The 17,410-nt window shown below is 29.8% G+C and overlaps 1 protein-coding gene across 1 annotated transcript in view; it reads left to right on the top strand.

Annotated features, from left to right (window-relative positions):
* The window catches only part of LOC118202143 (uncharacterized), a 121,998-nt gene extending 104,703 nt beyond the window's left edge, over nucleotides 1-17,295 (top strand). Inside the window, exon 7 of the mRNA XM_085815277.1 lies at nucleotides 5,410-17,295. Coding sequence (XP_085671403.1) covers nucleotides 5,410-9,002 — 3,593 coding nt within the window. The 3' untranslated portion in view covers nucleotides 9,003-17,295. The remainder of the gene's footprint in view (nucleotides 1-5,409) is intronic.
* The last annotated feature ends 115 nt before the right edge of the window (nucleotides 17,296-17,410 follow it).

Genomic DNA, 17,410 nt, shown 5'->3' on the forward strand with positions numbered 1-17,410 from the left:
GGCAGCAGTTGTGGAATATCCCACTGCATGACAATGTGGCATCTTGGTTGGGGCGCAAATGCACGTGATTCTAAGTTATCTCTAGTTCATATTCAGGGCACTGTGTCGGCCCAATGATACATGAATGATATGCTGCTGCTAGTGACACTCCTTTACCTTCAGGGAGTGCCCAGTGCCCTTTATTAGCAAGATAACACCCGACCACACGCTGCTTACATCAGCCAGTCTACACTTCAGGGTGTTCAGATGCTCCCCTGGCCACCGTTCTGATCTCTCACCAATCGGACATATATGAGATGTGATTGGACGCTATTTGTGGACCCAGCCATTGCTGCATTCAGGAGATGAACTGTGGCAAATGGTTGAAAGGGAGTGGGAAGCCATTACTCTGGGCACCATCCGTAGTCTCATTGACTCTGTAGCTAGACGTTTTGCTTCATGTATCACCGTCCAAGGTGGTCCCACGTTGTTGTTGAATTCCTGTGTCAAGTATATATTTCAATTATTATTATATCTGCCATTTTACATATAGTATTATTGTATCACTGAATCATTTCATGTAATGTTTTGCATAACATTACTAATTGGGTTTTATAAGAAATAAGTTTTCTCTTTTGTGATTATTCACATGAAGGAAATTTGATTTGTGAGTTTTAACGTACATGTAGAGTTAGTAGGGTACTGTTCAAAACACCTAATGTAATCGCCTAACACATTGTATTACTGTATTTTTGTTTCACTAATATATCACCTATTAACATCGTTCTTAAATAACTATTCATGTATTATAAAATGCCTTGCATTACTACAGTAATTATGTAAAACATAAAATGTAATGTGTCACTTGCAGTACTGCATTAATGCACCTTTTAAAAAATATATGGCGTTTAGTTATATTTAATGTATAGTATTACTTTATCATTGCTGTATTTCATAATATTAAGGTATTATACTATGCAATATCATTAACTAATGATGTATTCATGTATCTTTTCACTAAATGCACTATATTATGTTACTGTTATATCATATATTGGCATTTTGCTTATTGTCATGTCATATTTAATCTCTGCATTATATGATTCCAATTATATCAGGTCTAAAATATTATGTTGGCACAGTATGAAATTCTAACAGTATAAGAAATGTATTCAAGTACTAATTATATGCTTCTGTGATGGCACATACTGCAATTACCAGCAGTATGTATACTTGATTCATGATCATCAGTATATTACAATATTCTAATATGAGATGTAACACATCACGTATAGAAATGCATCTATTATCACTTCTTGGACTTTAATAATTATAAAATATATATGTGTATGTGTTCTCATTTATGTTTTTCTAACGCATAAAGAAATTGGCACCATTTTTATGTATATATTTTGCATTACGTGGCAGTCCATTCAAGATTACTGTAACCTAATTTTGCATGGAGCACAATCTTATGTATCGTGTGTAGCAATTTATGGTAGATGTCTTTACAATTTAGTAAACTGTTTTTCTGTAACTTTCCTGATTAAGAATAATTAATGGCGTTTCGTCTTTCAGCCGCTACCGTATCGTGGTGGCTGCTTGTTGTTTTTTCCACTGACCAGGCATCATTCCATTCGGTTTTACCTTAGGTATTTTACAGAAAGTTTGTGATGAGTTTCTTACTTGTGGAGAATTTTTGGAAGAACAATGAAAATATAACATTTGAATGTTTTACTTCTGATACTAGAAGTCTTTTTTAATATGTTTAGCCTCTGTTTATTTTCTCTACTTTTCACTAGATACAAGCATGGAAAATATCAAAAATTCTTCTAATCTTATAGGCATTTAACAAAAGGAATTTTTTTTTGTTTACAAATAAATTGAAAACTGACAATTTAAAAGATGCATCTTCTATGTCTCAGTGCATTATATATAGGGCTGGCACTAGGCATTTTCCTACCTGATACAATCTCCTGTGGGTCCTAAATTCTGCTGCATAGTGCCTTCCTAAATTCTAAAAGTTTTGCCAATACTAGATTTTGTTGCTTGGTGTGTCACTAAATTTTAAAAATTCTGCCACAAAATTTCGGCCCTTATCGTATATCATTTTATATTTATTTTGAAAGTTCAAATTACTAAAGAAATAAAATTAGCAGTTTTTTCTGTGTGTTCAAAATGCATTTAGTTTGTTTAGAATAACAGAAATCTTTAATTAATTCCAAAAATTCTAAAGTGAGGAGTAAACATATTTAAGAAAGAAAATGAAAGATCAAGAAAAGCTTCATTAAGTACACTGTTGAGAGACTGACAAGTTAGGAGGTAAAGCATGCAGAAGCTAATGAAAACATTAGTTTGTGTATTGAAATAGGTTTCTAATTGTTAGAAAAGATGTTTAAAGAGAAGAAAATTGATATAAATTAACCAAAATATTTGGGAAGACTTCAATCTAAAAAGATGCATTATTCTATCTTGCATAATATTTTGTTTTGTAACTTTTTATGTGTAATTATCCTAATACCGTTTAAGAATCAATGTCATAAATTACATGTATTATAAACACTCAAAAGTTATTAGATTGTGATTTTTTAACAAATGTTTTAAAAAAATAAGTAAAATTTAATAGGGGTCATGTAAATCTATAGTGATTTTTTAACAAATGTTTTAAAAAAATAAGTAAAATTTAATAGTGGTCATGTAAATCTATAATGACTAAGGGTATTTAACTACCTAATTTAATTATTTATAACTAACTGCTCACCTTTAAAAGTTATATCTGCATATTAAAGCAAGTTATTGCCTTTCACTAATCATTACTGTGGCCACAAGATACAGCACAAAATTGTAAAACTTATTCTTTGCATCTAGTGAGACTTAAAATAATATACAAAACAACTTATCACCTCTGTAATTAGTGGCTTATTGGAACCTTAAAATATATTAACTGAGTTACAGTCCCAAAAACCCTACATGAACCTACAACACTTAACTGCGTCAGACAGCCGAAGCACAACTAAGTTTCAAAACTTGCCAACCATGCCTACATCAGGCTTTCAGGTTTGTTCTGATCAACAGGTCACCCAGAGAAATTCAGTGTTCTACATCCAATGAGAGAATTTGCTGCATGAGTATGAAAATGCAATAAGTAATTTATATCATTCAGTCATCAAATAATACATTAAATGTCATAAACTGAAATTAGCATAGTTTAGGTGGAAAAGTTGTAAAATTACCCAGCCAAGATTATGATATATTTCAGCTATAAATGAATAATGCAAAATGATCATTTATCTCATTATGTAAACATGTCAATTAAAAAGCGTCAATCTTTAATATAATTAATTGAGTGTATTAATCATTGTATTTAGCATTATGTGAATGTTCTCCCAAAAATATATTGCCTGAAACTAAATGAAGTGTCAGTTTTTCCGGATTTTATTTGTACTGATAATATTATGCAAAAAATATGTATTTTTGTATGAATCTATAGGATTGTATTTTACAACAAAATAAGGGAACTGGTGGTTAGCAGAAAAAACTTCAGAATCTCAGTTTATCTTCATTATGAAAGTCTTATACTGCTTTGTTAAAAGCAGTTTATTTTTGGCATGAAGCAACTTACTTTCACCCTGTCTTACCCCCCCCCCCTCTTTTTGCACAAAACAGTTCGAAAGAGAATCACACACTGTTTGATTTAGATGAGTTTTATTTAGGGACCAAGTGCAAAATAAAAGTTTATTAAAATAAATTTGAATGTAGTATAGAGAAAATCTGATTAAACTGCTTTGGGATGATTTGCATTTGAAAATAAATTCCAGTTTGCAATATATATATTTGAAGCACATGAAATCTATATCAACATATTTTAATATTAAATGCTTGTAAGTTTGAGTGTATAAACTATAAATATATGTCAGCAGACATATTCCAATAATAAGATAGTATCTAAATTATGTACCCTAAAGTACCGTTACTCTTTAGCAGACATTCCATGGTAAAAGAGAAATGGTCTTGTGTGTGTACACACATGCATGCTAATGGGAGGTTTGACTCTATGTGTGTGTATATGAATTTAATAAATACAATATTATAATTTCATTCATGTAAAGCAAACTAAAATTTTAAATTATGCAAATTCAATTGCAAGCAAAATAAATTGATTAATTATTGCTGTGAAACTAATTTGCAATATCATTAAATTCAGAAACCATAAGTTAATAAAGTGCAAGCATGTAAATCCAAGGGGAAAATAATACAATCCTAAAATTTTTTATCTTAAAAACTTCTAAATTTTTTAAAAATAAATTTTAATTTGGATAAATTGAATAATTATTGAGCAGGCAGAAGACAGATCTTTTCAAGGGGAAGTTGCCCCCAAACCTAACTCTTCAATTACCCAATTCATGTTTTGTGATCTATATAGGTACGGGTTAAAAAATATAAAAAAACGAAAGTAGTGATATGTTAAAATAAGAAATTTAATATTTAAGGAATTTTTGAGAAATTTAAAAACAAATCTACTATAGGAGAAAAATTACAAATTAAAGTACATAGCCAAATTAATCTAGAATCCATAACCTATATAACTACTTCTCTGACATGAATTATGCATGCAAACTAAAATAAACTAATTCTAAACATCATAAAAATTGCTCGAATAATTAATGAAATATTATATAAAATAATATGAAAAGGCAAGTAGTTTCGATTTAACTTACCGTGTTACCACCAATATTCTAGTTTAAAATGTTGCAACACTATGCAAAATTGAGAAGTTTGTGGCTGCTAACTGTGAAAACAGAGAGCTGTGAGACTATGTAAAGTTGAGTAGTATGAAGCTGCAAACGGTGTTAGGTATTGCAAAAATGTAGCTGCTAATTGTTATATATTATTGTAAAAATATAAGTTCTGTGTGAAAAAATGAATGAAAATGTAAATTTTGTAAAGAGAAATTTATAGAGTAAGTTGTTTACTAATTAATTTTTAATGAAACATTATTATATATGTATGTGTATTATATCAAGAATGTTTGTGCTGTTTTTATTTGCATTTATTATCAAAACTGAGTCTTACTGTAAGTTTACAAGAAACTGTGTACAATAAATTTTTAAAACTAAGGTTTTTTAGTGATTCTTCCATATTTCTGTTTGCCTACTCCTTCATGTTTTTGGGCCCATCAGCGGCCGAGCGGTAAAGTCGCTGAACACTGGTAGTTTGGTCCGAGGTTTGAATCCCATGAACGGGCTGGCTGCATGGGTGTTTTTGTGGTTTTCCCCATGTGTAACGTGTATACGAGCCAGTTTCCCTTAGAAAGTCCTCCACGAAAGCATCCCTCCACTTAGGCAGATAGCCCTAGTGTGCTTTGCCATAATTAAATACACCTTCATGTTTTTGCAATTAATAATAATTTAATTTTCTATTTTGATCTAGGTGATCCAGATCATAAACCTTTCATCAGTAATGAACCAGATGTGTATGCTTTAAATCTGGATGGCAGTGAAGATTTTTTGATTTTGGCATGTGATGGCTTATGGGATGGAATATCACCAGATGATGTTGCATCTGCTTTGTATAATGATCTATGCACGAGTACTACTGGTGACTCACTAGATACCACTGCTGCTAATTTAGTACATAAATCAAAACTGCAAGGTTCTGAAGATAACATTACTGCTGTTGTTATCTTTCTGAGGGATATTGAAAAAATCAAAGAAGATTGTGTAAATTTTATGCCCGATGGAAATAAAATAAATTTAGCAAAGTATGAACATCTTTGTTTGAATGGAGAACAAAAAGAATGTTTTGTTGAAGATGTCTCAGGTGCCTCTTTTATGAAACCAACTGTGCTGGAATTAAACTCAGCGTCATCAAAAAAGTTAAAAAATACAGCTAATATTTTAAGTTCAGCAGGCATAGGAAATGTGTCTTATTCATATCAGTATGAAGGAAATGCTACAGAAGGTAAATTTCTTGAAAATGTAGATTTTGCTACAGATGACACAGAACAAAATATTTTTATACCTAATCAAAATGTAGCTTCTTGCTTTGCTCCTGAAGCTACAGCCCTTAGTGAGCTTCCTACGCCACCTATAGATGATTTCCTAGCATCGCAGCAATTTGAAAAGTTTAGTGCTGTAGATTTGTACCAAGGCCTTAATACTGCTGCAGCACAATCAAGTACTGATCCATTTGGAATCTGCAGTGAAAATCCAAAAGAGGATGAATCGGCATTAATGGAATTGCATTCTGTTCCTTTAAATACTGGCTCTTCACCTAATCAGCTTATTGATTTAGCTGAGAACGAAGCTTCTAGAGAAGATTTATTTAAGAATGAAACTCTCGAGTCTCGCAGTAATGAACCTACACAAGGCAATATAACTCCTGATGAAGCTGTAGGAATTGCTTCTTGCGTTGTTTCAGATGCTATTCAAACTGCTGTAAAGTGTTTGTCATCAAATGATTTACCTACTCCTCCTTCCCCTCCTGTTTTAACCAGCTCAAAATTAAATCCTTATGCTGAACCTTTTGTGATGAAATCTTTTCAAAAGGAAGAAACAGAGTTTCAGGATAAAACTAATGTAACTAATAATAATTTAGAATCTGAAAGTACACATCTCTTACTGGACAACTTAAAAAATCCTTCTGAAAATAATGAATTGCTGAAAAACTCTGAAACATCTCAAAATATGGATTCTTGTGTACCTGCGAATATAAGTGACAGTTTTTCAAACATAAGCCCTGAAACATCTGTCCCATCAGAACAAAGCCTTACAAACCTCAAGAAAGAAAAAGATGAGACAAAATCTTTTATAGATAATAATGAATTTCAAAGTAGTCATTTAATCTCTGCATGTATTTCACAAGATTTAAACAAATCAGAAAGTGAAGTTACTGATAAATCAATAACTCACACAGTGTGTGTTGAAAATATTCAAAATAATGAATTATTTGTTGCAGAAGTTGACAGTTCTTGTATAACTACAATTCATAAAGATGTTCCAGAACAAGTAACAGCCATTCAGAACAAGTTATTGAAGAGTTCATCTGTTCATGATTCCCATAGTGAAGCACCAATAGAAAAAATTCAGCCTACTTTTGAAGAAACTAATCAAGAAATAACTGTATGCTATACAGAACAAAACTGCAAATTGATAAATTTAGCTGATAGTAAAGCAAATGAAGTGGATTGTAATGAAACAAATAGTGAATGCTTGTTCCAGAATCCTGAAAAATGTGAAACAGATCTGTTGGATGAAGTTTTGCAAAAAGAGGCTTGTGAAACCCAGATTTCTGAAGGGCATGAAAGTATAACCTCTGAAAGTGTAAATTCTAACGCAGAAAATGATGAAACAGATCTGTTGGATGAAGTTTTGCAAAAAGAGGCTTGTGAAACCCAGATTTCTGAAGGGCATGAAAGTATAACCTCTGAAAGTGTAAATTCTAATGCAGAAAATTTAGATCATTCTGTTGCAAAGACAGCAGAAGCTAATGAAGCTGAACTTTTATCAAAAAGTTTAAATCAAGAACCTGTTTCACTCATTACTGTGCAAGAGGTAATATTAAGATCAACAGAAGCTGTATTACCATCTGATCAAGCTGTAGAAGATACTCAAGTTGAAAACTTTGCTGTTGATTTACAAACAGTGCCAGTTGGTGTTCCTGAGGCTGAAGGTGTTACAGAGGATATTGATTCAGATTCCGAAAAAGATGGTGGGTGGAGTTATATGAAGGGAAATGCAGAAAGCAGCTGTAAATCTAAAATCAGTGTGCATGAATCTAAAGTTAATAAATCTGTTGATAAAAAGTCTGATACTAGCTCTCGAATGAAAAAAGATATGGTAAAATCTCTTGTAGACCCAAAAAATAAAACAAAAACTGTTATACCATTAGATAAAACTAAAAAACTTGTACCAGAAAGACCACTAAAAAACCTTCCCGATTCTAAGGATAGAAGTAAACTTGTCAAATCATCAACTTTAACTACTACGGGAAAAATTAATGCAGATAAGGGAAGTCGAACAACTTCAACTGCTTCAAGAATTAGAAAAGAAACGGCTCCCGTTACTGCTAAAGCATCATCAGATGTTGTCCTCAAAGTCTCTAAGCCTACAGTCCAAAGAAATCAAATTTCACTTAGCAAACCTGCAAGCAATTTGACTTCTACTCGCAGCTCAGCCTTATCTAGTGGTGTTAGTTCTAAACCAAAATCTGCACTTTCTGGCAGTGAAGCTAAATCAAATCTTAAGCCTGCTGCATCCTCTACTGTGCCTAAAGGGCTGCCTTCTACTCAAAGTAATAAATCAAATCTTACTTCTACTCGCTCTACATCAAATCGTTCTGTGACGTCTTCTGTTCCTAATAAAGTCTCAGTTACAACAAAGATAATGGTTGCATCAAAATCAACACTTCCTGAACCAAAAACAAAACAGCCTGTATTTTCTGTCAGGAAAACTGTTTCATCTGCCTTCAAGAAGCCTGATATTAAAGAAACCAAAGATAATGTGAATAAACAGATTTTAGCTGGAAAAAGTGTACCTATACGAAGTCAGAATAAAGCAGATCCTACAGCTAATTCTTCCAAATCCACCATACCTGTTGGCAGCAAACCCGTTGTTGCCAAAACACGTACTGCTGTTTCTGTTAAAAGTGATATAGGCAAGAAAGATGGGCCAAAAATTCCAGCATCTAAAATTTCTGCTAGAAGTGTAACTTCTAAAACATCCAAAGATATCACCAAAGAGAAAAACAAAAAGTCTGTTCTTGTTAATCGTAGAGTTGAAGAGAAAATCGAGTTAAGCAGTGAGAGTAAAAGTGAAGGAAATATTGAAGCTGCATGTATATCTGAAGAAGAAAAGTTTATTCTTGAAGCCAATGATAAGGAAACAGTTGTTAAAGAACAGAGTGAAACTTTTTCTGATATGACACAAAACCAGTGCTTTTTGGAAAATGGTAGTGTTGAATGTATGAAGACTATTGAAGATAATCAGACTGTGGTGGAATGTGCATCAGAAAACATATTATAAATTTCTGTATCTTCCAAAATTGTGCTTCAAAATTTTTCTAGTCTCCAATTTGATCTCTGAATCAAGCATAAAAAGTATACAAGCACACTTTTTTTTTTTTAACTTTGTGCTTAATTTTCTATTGAATGTTTTACCTACATTAATATTATCTGACTATTATTATCTGTTAAGAATAGTCACTGCATTTAGTGTTGCATTGCTATGATTATTTCGATTTGGCAAGAGAGAAAATTTGTAATTTGTTTTGCATAGAAAAAGTGTAAATATATAGAACTCCAAAAGAAAATTGAGAACTCCATTTATAACTGCTTTTTAAATTTAATCAAAGGGCAGGATAAGAAAAAGGGTTTTCTGTGAATTCTATATTCACTTATATAGTGGCATTTCTATAATAAATTTTATGTATGAATTCTACATCATTGAAATTAAAAGTAATGATTTCTTATATGAAATGTGATTGGCAGCTATATGTAGTAACTGTTGTTACCAATATTGGTATATTTTCTTTAATTTTTTTTTTTTTTTTTTTTTTTTTTTTTTGGGTTAAATATTAAATTTGTCTGTTCAGGCTAACATGCATGGTAATGTATTGCATTTTTTTTTCTACTGGTTGCTATTAACTATCATATTAAATTTTAATTTTGTCACTGTTAGTTTCTACTTATTTGTGTGTAAAGATTTAAAAAAGTATAGTGTGACACATATTTAATAGTTTTATGGCAGTGCTTTAATTTTAGATGTATTTCATCATACTTTTATTTGACAATTGAATTTTATTTATTGTATCATTTGTGATTATTAATATTGGATTCATATCTTTTCTAATTTGTATCTGAGAAACAGAATTTTCCTTAATTAAATGAAATTATATTTTAATTAATATGTATATTTATGTGTTTGTAATGCTATTTATTGAGCTATTGTTAGTTTAAGAAATATTTTGTCTAGTTATTTTCCATTAAAATCTCGTGTTTGACTTTAAATTTAGATTTATAATGCTTGCTCTAAGTGTTAAAAGTAATTTTTCCTTAAATAAATTGTTAGCTAATTTTGTTTTTCACAGGACATTTTAATCCATAAGAATTTTATCTGAATTATTTTTATAATCTGTAATTAGTGTTACATAGCTGCCAACTCTTCAGGTTTTATCGGGAGACTACTAAGTTTTCATTAAATTTTATTGGATCTGAATTGTCTTAATTTACACTAGCTATCTGTAGAATATTTTATAAAGATTCAGAAAATGTTTAATCTGTTAATATTTGTATTTAATTTTGTTTTACAATCAGTATTGATTCATTACTAATTTTATATCCACACAATAGTATGTAAATTAATTATTAATTTCATCATGCAGGTACATTGAAAAATAACAGCTTTACTTACCTACTTGGGATTTTTTTCAGTATTCAAGATAAAATTAGCCAAAGAATTTGAATGTGTAGAATTAGTATATTTTACATCAGAATCATATTCAGTTACCTGAATTATACATTATGAAGTAAATTTAAATCAGGAATTTCTTTAAATGGTGTTGCCATGCAGCACAAAAACCTCACAATTTTTCATATTTCAAGATTGGCAGCTATAATGTTATATTGGGTATATATAAATTTTATAGAATTTAAAAAAATTAATATATTTCCTTTTTATATTTTAAGAATTATGTGTATATAATGTTTTGCATTTCTGGAGTCTTAGTGCATATTAAAAATTTTAAAAGTTTGAAAGTGAGCTTTATTTTCTACTAACGTATACAGTCAAAAGTCTAATCCGAATGTCCATAATCCGGACTTCAAAGCTGCAAACTTTTTGCACATGCGTCAACGCATATGTTAAGTCAATGCATAATGCGTTAAGGCATGCACATAATAACTTTACGCATGCGCATATGCGTATAGGCATGCGCGTTTAATATATAACGGACGTCTATAAGCTAAGCTACACTTATCTATTTCAGTTAACATTGCAGATTGCGTTCTTCCTTAATCCTCGAATTGGATCCGGTTTATTGTTTTTTGCAGACTGTTAGAGCAATTTTGTAAAGTAAGCTTAAACTTTCGATTATATCAAAAAGATTTTCCGATTCTGGAGCTGCCAAAGGAACTACAAAGCGAAAGCATGTTTCGATGTCCATCAAACAAAAAGTAAAAGTGCTGCAAAAAATGGATAAAGGCATATCCTTTGTTTATCTAACCATTCCGAAATCTGTTTATCAATTTCACGCTGCTCTGCACGGGGGGGGGGGAGAGGACACGACGCGGCGGCGCACGATGAACTGGAAGTTGATCTGTCAGCACTATCCTTATCTTCAGGGCAGATGTTTTTATTTTATTTGGTTTACAATTCTTTACTAAATGTAGTATTTCATCTCGATGTACTCTGCCTTTGATATAATTTAAATCAAATTCCTCGTCATTATAAATATTACGAATATACATGAAATAGTTTTCTGGTTGCAATTTTCTAATTTTGACTATGCCTAATGTATGCTTTACGCATGGGCACGTTGAAAGAAATGTTTAATAAAATAAACAAATAAATATAAAGCTTTTTTTTTTTTTTTTTTTTTTTTTTTTTTTTTTTTTTTGTAAATTTTGATACTCTTTAGATCATAATTGTTCTTTTTCATAAATTACGGTTTCATATTTTTAATTTTATAATTTCCGCATGCCATCTTACCAGATTTAAACTAATGATCTATAATCCGGAAAAAACGATAACCCGGAATCGCCAAAGTTCGACAAGTGCGGATTAAAGAATTTTGACTGTACTAATTAGGTATTATTTTCTGTAAAATACAGCTCTATGGAATTGAATTTTAAATTTTCTTAATTTTTTTTATCAGTATTTGTTACTGACCAAAGGTTATCATGCATGTTTGCATTTGTTTTGCTTCAAGTATAAATTTTAGTTATAATCATTTTTCATGCATTAATCCCTTTTGTACTTAACTAAAATTGTTCCAAATTGATGTCTTCCCTTCTTTGTTATTGTTCCTTCACTAAATATTGTTAAGTTTCAAATGAAGTCGAATTTTATGTAAAATATTCAAGTTATGTATTTATTTCAGCAAGTTTATTAATTATAAATATGTTATTAAACACATTTACTTCAGTAAGTTTATAATGAAAGAAGATAAAAAGAATTTAACTTGAGTTTATAACTAGAGTAGGTAAGTTATTAATTTGCTGTGTATTCTATATTTTATTTCCATCTAATTAGATAAAATGTATAATATATTATAAAAATCACCCACCCACTCACCCACACACACATGAGCATCATTACCTTGTTTGGGAACATGGCACCACAGATTTATATAAATATAATGCCTAAAATGTCATTAGTAACTATCAAATAATCAAGTTGATATTTTTCAATTTCTCTAATTTCCATATGAAAAGTTTTAAAAGGAAGAATCTAAAAAAATCTATTTGCAATTAATAATAAGTCTCTTTATGTGAAACACATTATTTAGAAACTCAAAGTAAACAATTCCCTCTCTCTCTTTCTTTAAAGTAATCTGATTTGAGAACATTCATAGACAATTATTGATGCATGTAAATGATTAATTAATTAATTAATATGAAAATGGCTAAAGTAGTAGTTTCATACATTCACATATTTGTCATATTGAAAGTGCTACTTTGTCATAAAGTGTACCATCTTAAATCAATTATTAATGCAAAAATATATAATTTCAATGAATTAAAAAGTAATCTTGTTTATTTGGTATATTTTTACTATGTGTGATAAGGTTGTGCATTATCTATCACACTTGTAAAACTTCATGTCGTCCTTATAACTACTCTGAGAAAAATCATTGCTGATTAAAAATTTAATTAGCTACATAAATTAGGAACTTTGTCAATGAGGATTTATTATTAGATACTTAAGTTTTTATTATTAAGGTATACTGTCATAATATGTTATTAAATATTTATTTTTTTGCTGTTGAGTATTTGGTATGTGTAATTTTAAATAACATTGTTTATTAGTTACTTTTAATAAATAAGTGAAAAGTTTCTAAAGTGCAAAATTGTGCTTTCTTTATTATGCAAAATTTTGTACTTTGAGATGATAATAGTAATGCATCTGTTATGACAAATATGTGAATGTATTTTAAATAAAAGCAGTTGGACTTGGAAGTTTGTAAAAGTTCCCAAGTTTAGATTCCAGATCTGGTCTAGATGTTAATATTAAAAATATTCATCCTTTTAGCTTTTTTCTGTGTTTAGTTATGTTTTATTATGTATATATATATATATATATATATATATGATGATGATTTAGATTTTCATAGCCATGAATGGGATTTTCTTATCAATTCATGTGTTTTAATAGTAGCATAAAATCTCAACTAAAAATCATTGAAAATTTTTGTAATTTTATGTAATGTATATAATATGTGTTCTTAACAGAACTTTTTGTAGAGTTTGGAATGTACCAGTGTTTTAGTTTATTGGCTATGAACCATCAAAATGTTTTACAACATTTTCATTGCAATTTTATTCAAATTATTGATTATTTTGATAGGATGAATAAGTGGCAGGTAAACTATCTAAAGTAAACCATTATTCCTTAAGGAAATTAACCTTCCAGCAAGCGAGCTTAGCAATTTCACATGAGCATGCGCACGTAGTATTTTTTCAGACATCCGTTATTTTACCGTTTTTGGCACGAAAAACAACAAATGAGTGAATATTGATAATAAATTTGTTAAGAAATAAATATTTATCTTATTATTGCAAAATACAAATGATATCACATTCAAATATGAGTAAATTATTTTTAAGTTTTTATCTTAATGAGATGGAAATGCAATGATGCATTTCATTATAGAAAATCGAAGCTAATTTTAATATTCATCAAAGATAAGTATAGACAATAAAAAAGGAAAACACCTTGGTAGGAAAAAAGTAAGTTTAGCATTACTTACTTCTGCAAGAAAATTTACTTCTTACTGGTTACAAAAATGCACTTTAATCTAACTTTAATGTTTTTATTTATTACTAAAAAATAGAAATAAAATAAAATAAGGAATGGAAATCGCTATTGTTCTCCCATACAAAGGTTTCCTTTTCTTCATCAGATAATTCTTGAAGAATCCGAGCAAAATCAGCTGGTTGCACATATTTTTTTACCATGAAAACCGATATAAAATTTACAGAGCCAAATGTATTTAAATTAAAATAATACACAACAATTAATAACACAAATTTACAAAATATTTGAGAAAAAAATTATTTTCCGAATTTTAAAACACGACCACGCACGTATCGTAACTTTTATGAAAAAGCGACCACGTGGCACAAAAGCCCAGTTAAAAAAAGTCAAGTGACTTCCTGTTGGCACATTCCATGATGTGGGGAAGGGTAGAAAGGAGGAATAGGAATGACCTTCAGACGTCTCAGCTTCAATATGCGAAAAATGTGCATTAAAAACTGAATTTGTCGTAAATTTTGCGCATACGCGCGTGCTGGAAGGTTAAGAACTACCAATCTGCAAAATGATATTTTTTTTCCCTTTGTGGGAATCTATGTTAATTGTTGGTAGTTCTAATGTTGTCATTTCTACTTATATGATTAAAGTTTAATTGGAGAAACTTTAAACAGACCGAATATTAATACTTACATAGGGTAGTAGTATTCAAATTTTATGCCAGTGCGACTCAAAAAAAAAAAAAAAAATCCTAGCCCCAATTAAAGTATCAAACATTAGTTATATATACCATCAATTCAATTTTTTTGTGACTTTCTTTGCGACCCCACTATAAATTTTTTAATTTTCACAACCCACAATTTGAATGCCATTGCAGCCCACCAGCGGCCGAGCGGTAAATTCGCTGAACACTGGTAGTTCGGTCCGAGGTTCGAATCCCGTGAACGGGCTGGCTGCATGGGCGTTTTCATGGTTTTTCCTATGTGTAATGTGTATACGAGCCAGTTTCCCTTAGAAAGTCCTCCACGAAGGCATCCCTCCCCTTAGGCAGATAGCCCTCGAGGCTTTGCCATAACCACACACACACAAAAAAAAAATGAATGCCATTGCTATGTAGTATTTGTCATTAATATTAGTAGGGCATCTATTTGCATATTGACACATATGTGGTGCTTTGGAAGAGTTTTAAAGCAAATTTAAGTAATGCATATAATTTTTCAAAATTACTATTTCTAGAGTTTATGAGCCGTGGGCAATTTACAATAAGTATTAATTGAAGTTTCAATAACTTCCATCTCCAGAATTTGTCCCTTACAGTTGAATATTATATTTTAATATTAATTGCAATGCCAAAATATTGCTGCTTGTTTAGTTTCTTTTGTAAAATATTGTGAAAATTATGATTTAAAAGTAATACCTGTTTTAAAGTACAAATTTATGTGTTCAAAGAAAAAGTATTTTTTAAATTATTTCTAAATATTTTAATAAATTTAAATATTTGTCCTACTTTTTATGTTATTTTAGAAATTTTATTTTGAGCATTGCATTCTTTATTTCAGACAGTTATGGTATGCATTTTATTATATTTTCTTTTAATTTAGTATTATATAAATTTCTTCCATAACATGGTCTTTCTTTGCTGTAATAATGATTTGCATATGTGGGGGAAAAAAGGGTTTCTACAAAGACTTTAGGGGGTTAAAAATTCAAAAAGTAATTGCTAATAAGTATTCAGAGCAAAAGTGCCAAGATCATAGTTACCTATGTTATATAAATAGATGTTCTTATTATACCATAGGTGAAATCAAAATTGTTTCTGCCTTATTTAAATTTATAATAAAATATTAAATTACTCTTATTTTGTATTATATATGTATTGTCCATCCATAAATGATAGACCCATATTTGAAAGCATACTAGAAGGGTTGAGTTTATGTTGTAGGGAAGAGAAAAAAAGTACTGCTAGGATTTCTGTTTCTCTGCAGACACAGAGATCCATGCCTCTCCATGAAGCCTAATATCCTTTTTCTGCAAATGTTCTAGTATTTTTCAACCAATGTGCAGAACTATTCTGGACTTTGAATGTTTGTGAACAGAAAATATATGTAACTTTCAATTTATATTTTTCATATTTTCTGTTAAATTTGGTACTGGCACTTTTGGTAAAAGGATTCTGCTGTACGAGGTTTACTATGTTTGAAAGACATAACAAGAACTTAAAATTTTATTCATTTGGAATATTAATGAAGTTTATTGTTTTGCTTCTAGGTTTTGTATGATGTTCCTGTTTGTGCTACAAAAATATAAGATATTTAAAAGCATCTAAAAATGTTATTCATAATGTTGTGAAAAGAAATAAAACAGCTTGTTTATTCTATAATGTTATATATATATGTGTCTGTGTGTATCTGTACATGATGTGAAATTTGTTAAGGAAAGTGTAAAATAAATTTCTATTTGAATCACTAATATTTAAGAAATTATCAATTCATTTTATCTCATTTATTTATATAATTATGTAAGCAAAAGAATTATTGTAAAGAGCAAATCTCAGTGTTTTTTAATTCTAGAATTCAAGCCTAAAAATCTACATAAGAACATTAAGATATATACCTAAGGAAGGAATTTGCTTGTAAAACCTAACTTTTTTTTTTATCAGCAATAATGAAATATTGTAACAGCCTGTAAAAATATTGTGCTTTACAAAATACTTTTTGTTCAACTTAATCATAAAAATTTGCTTCCTAAAAATAGTTTTATTTCTAAAACCTGTTTACTATTTAGATTAGCTGTATATATCTTTCTGTGTAATGAAATTAATGTTCTGTCGGTTTCTCTTTTAATTAGACTGGTAATGAAATATAATAAGCTACCTCAGAATGATTCTGTAAAATAAACAGGCTGTGATTATTTTATGATTGAACTGCTTCACGTAGTTGTAAATTCAATAATCAACTGTGTATTTTACACTTCTGAATGATTACTTACATGTTTTTAGCTTTAAATTAGTGGCTTTGTCACTGCTTTTGACTATGTGAATGTGTAATAATTTGTAATTTTGTATTGAGTTGCATGAGAGTTAGTGAAATTCATGTACGGGGCATGTTTTTAATGACAGGAATAAGTGAGAGCTCTTGTTGATTCAATTGCATTAAAGCAATAATTATCTTTATGAAAAAAAAATATTTTGTATTGGACTAGGCATAAATTTAAGTAGATTTGATAAAACATTGTTTATATCAAAATGTTTATTGCAAGTTAATGATGGAAATTTTGTATTGGTAATGTATTTATTGTGTAAAATGGATTTTTGCATTTGTATTCCAGATTAAATTTTCAATCTTTTTCATGTTTTAGTTGATTATTTAGTAAAAATCATTATAAATTCAGAATTTATCCCACAGTCTATGACAGAGTTTAAATAGTTAAGCAAATTTTTATCTAAACCAATACAATATAAATTT

The sequence above is a fragment of the Stegodyphus dumicola genome, chromosome 4 (genome assembly GCF_044657685.1).
Source record: "Stegodyphus dumicola isolate Sdum_Otavi_A_Nest chromosome 4, ASM4465768v1".
Taxonomy (NCBI): Eukaryota; Metazoa; Arthropoda; class Arachnida; order Araneae; family Eresidae; genus Stegodyphus; species Stegodyphus dumicola.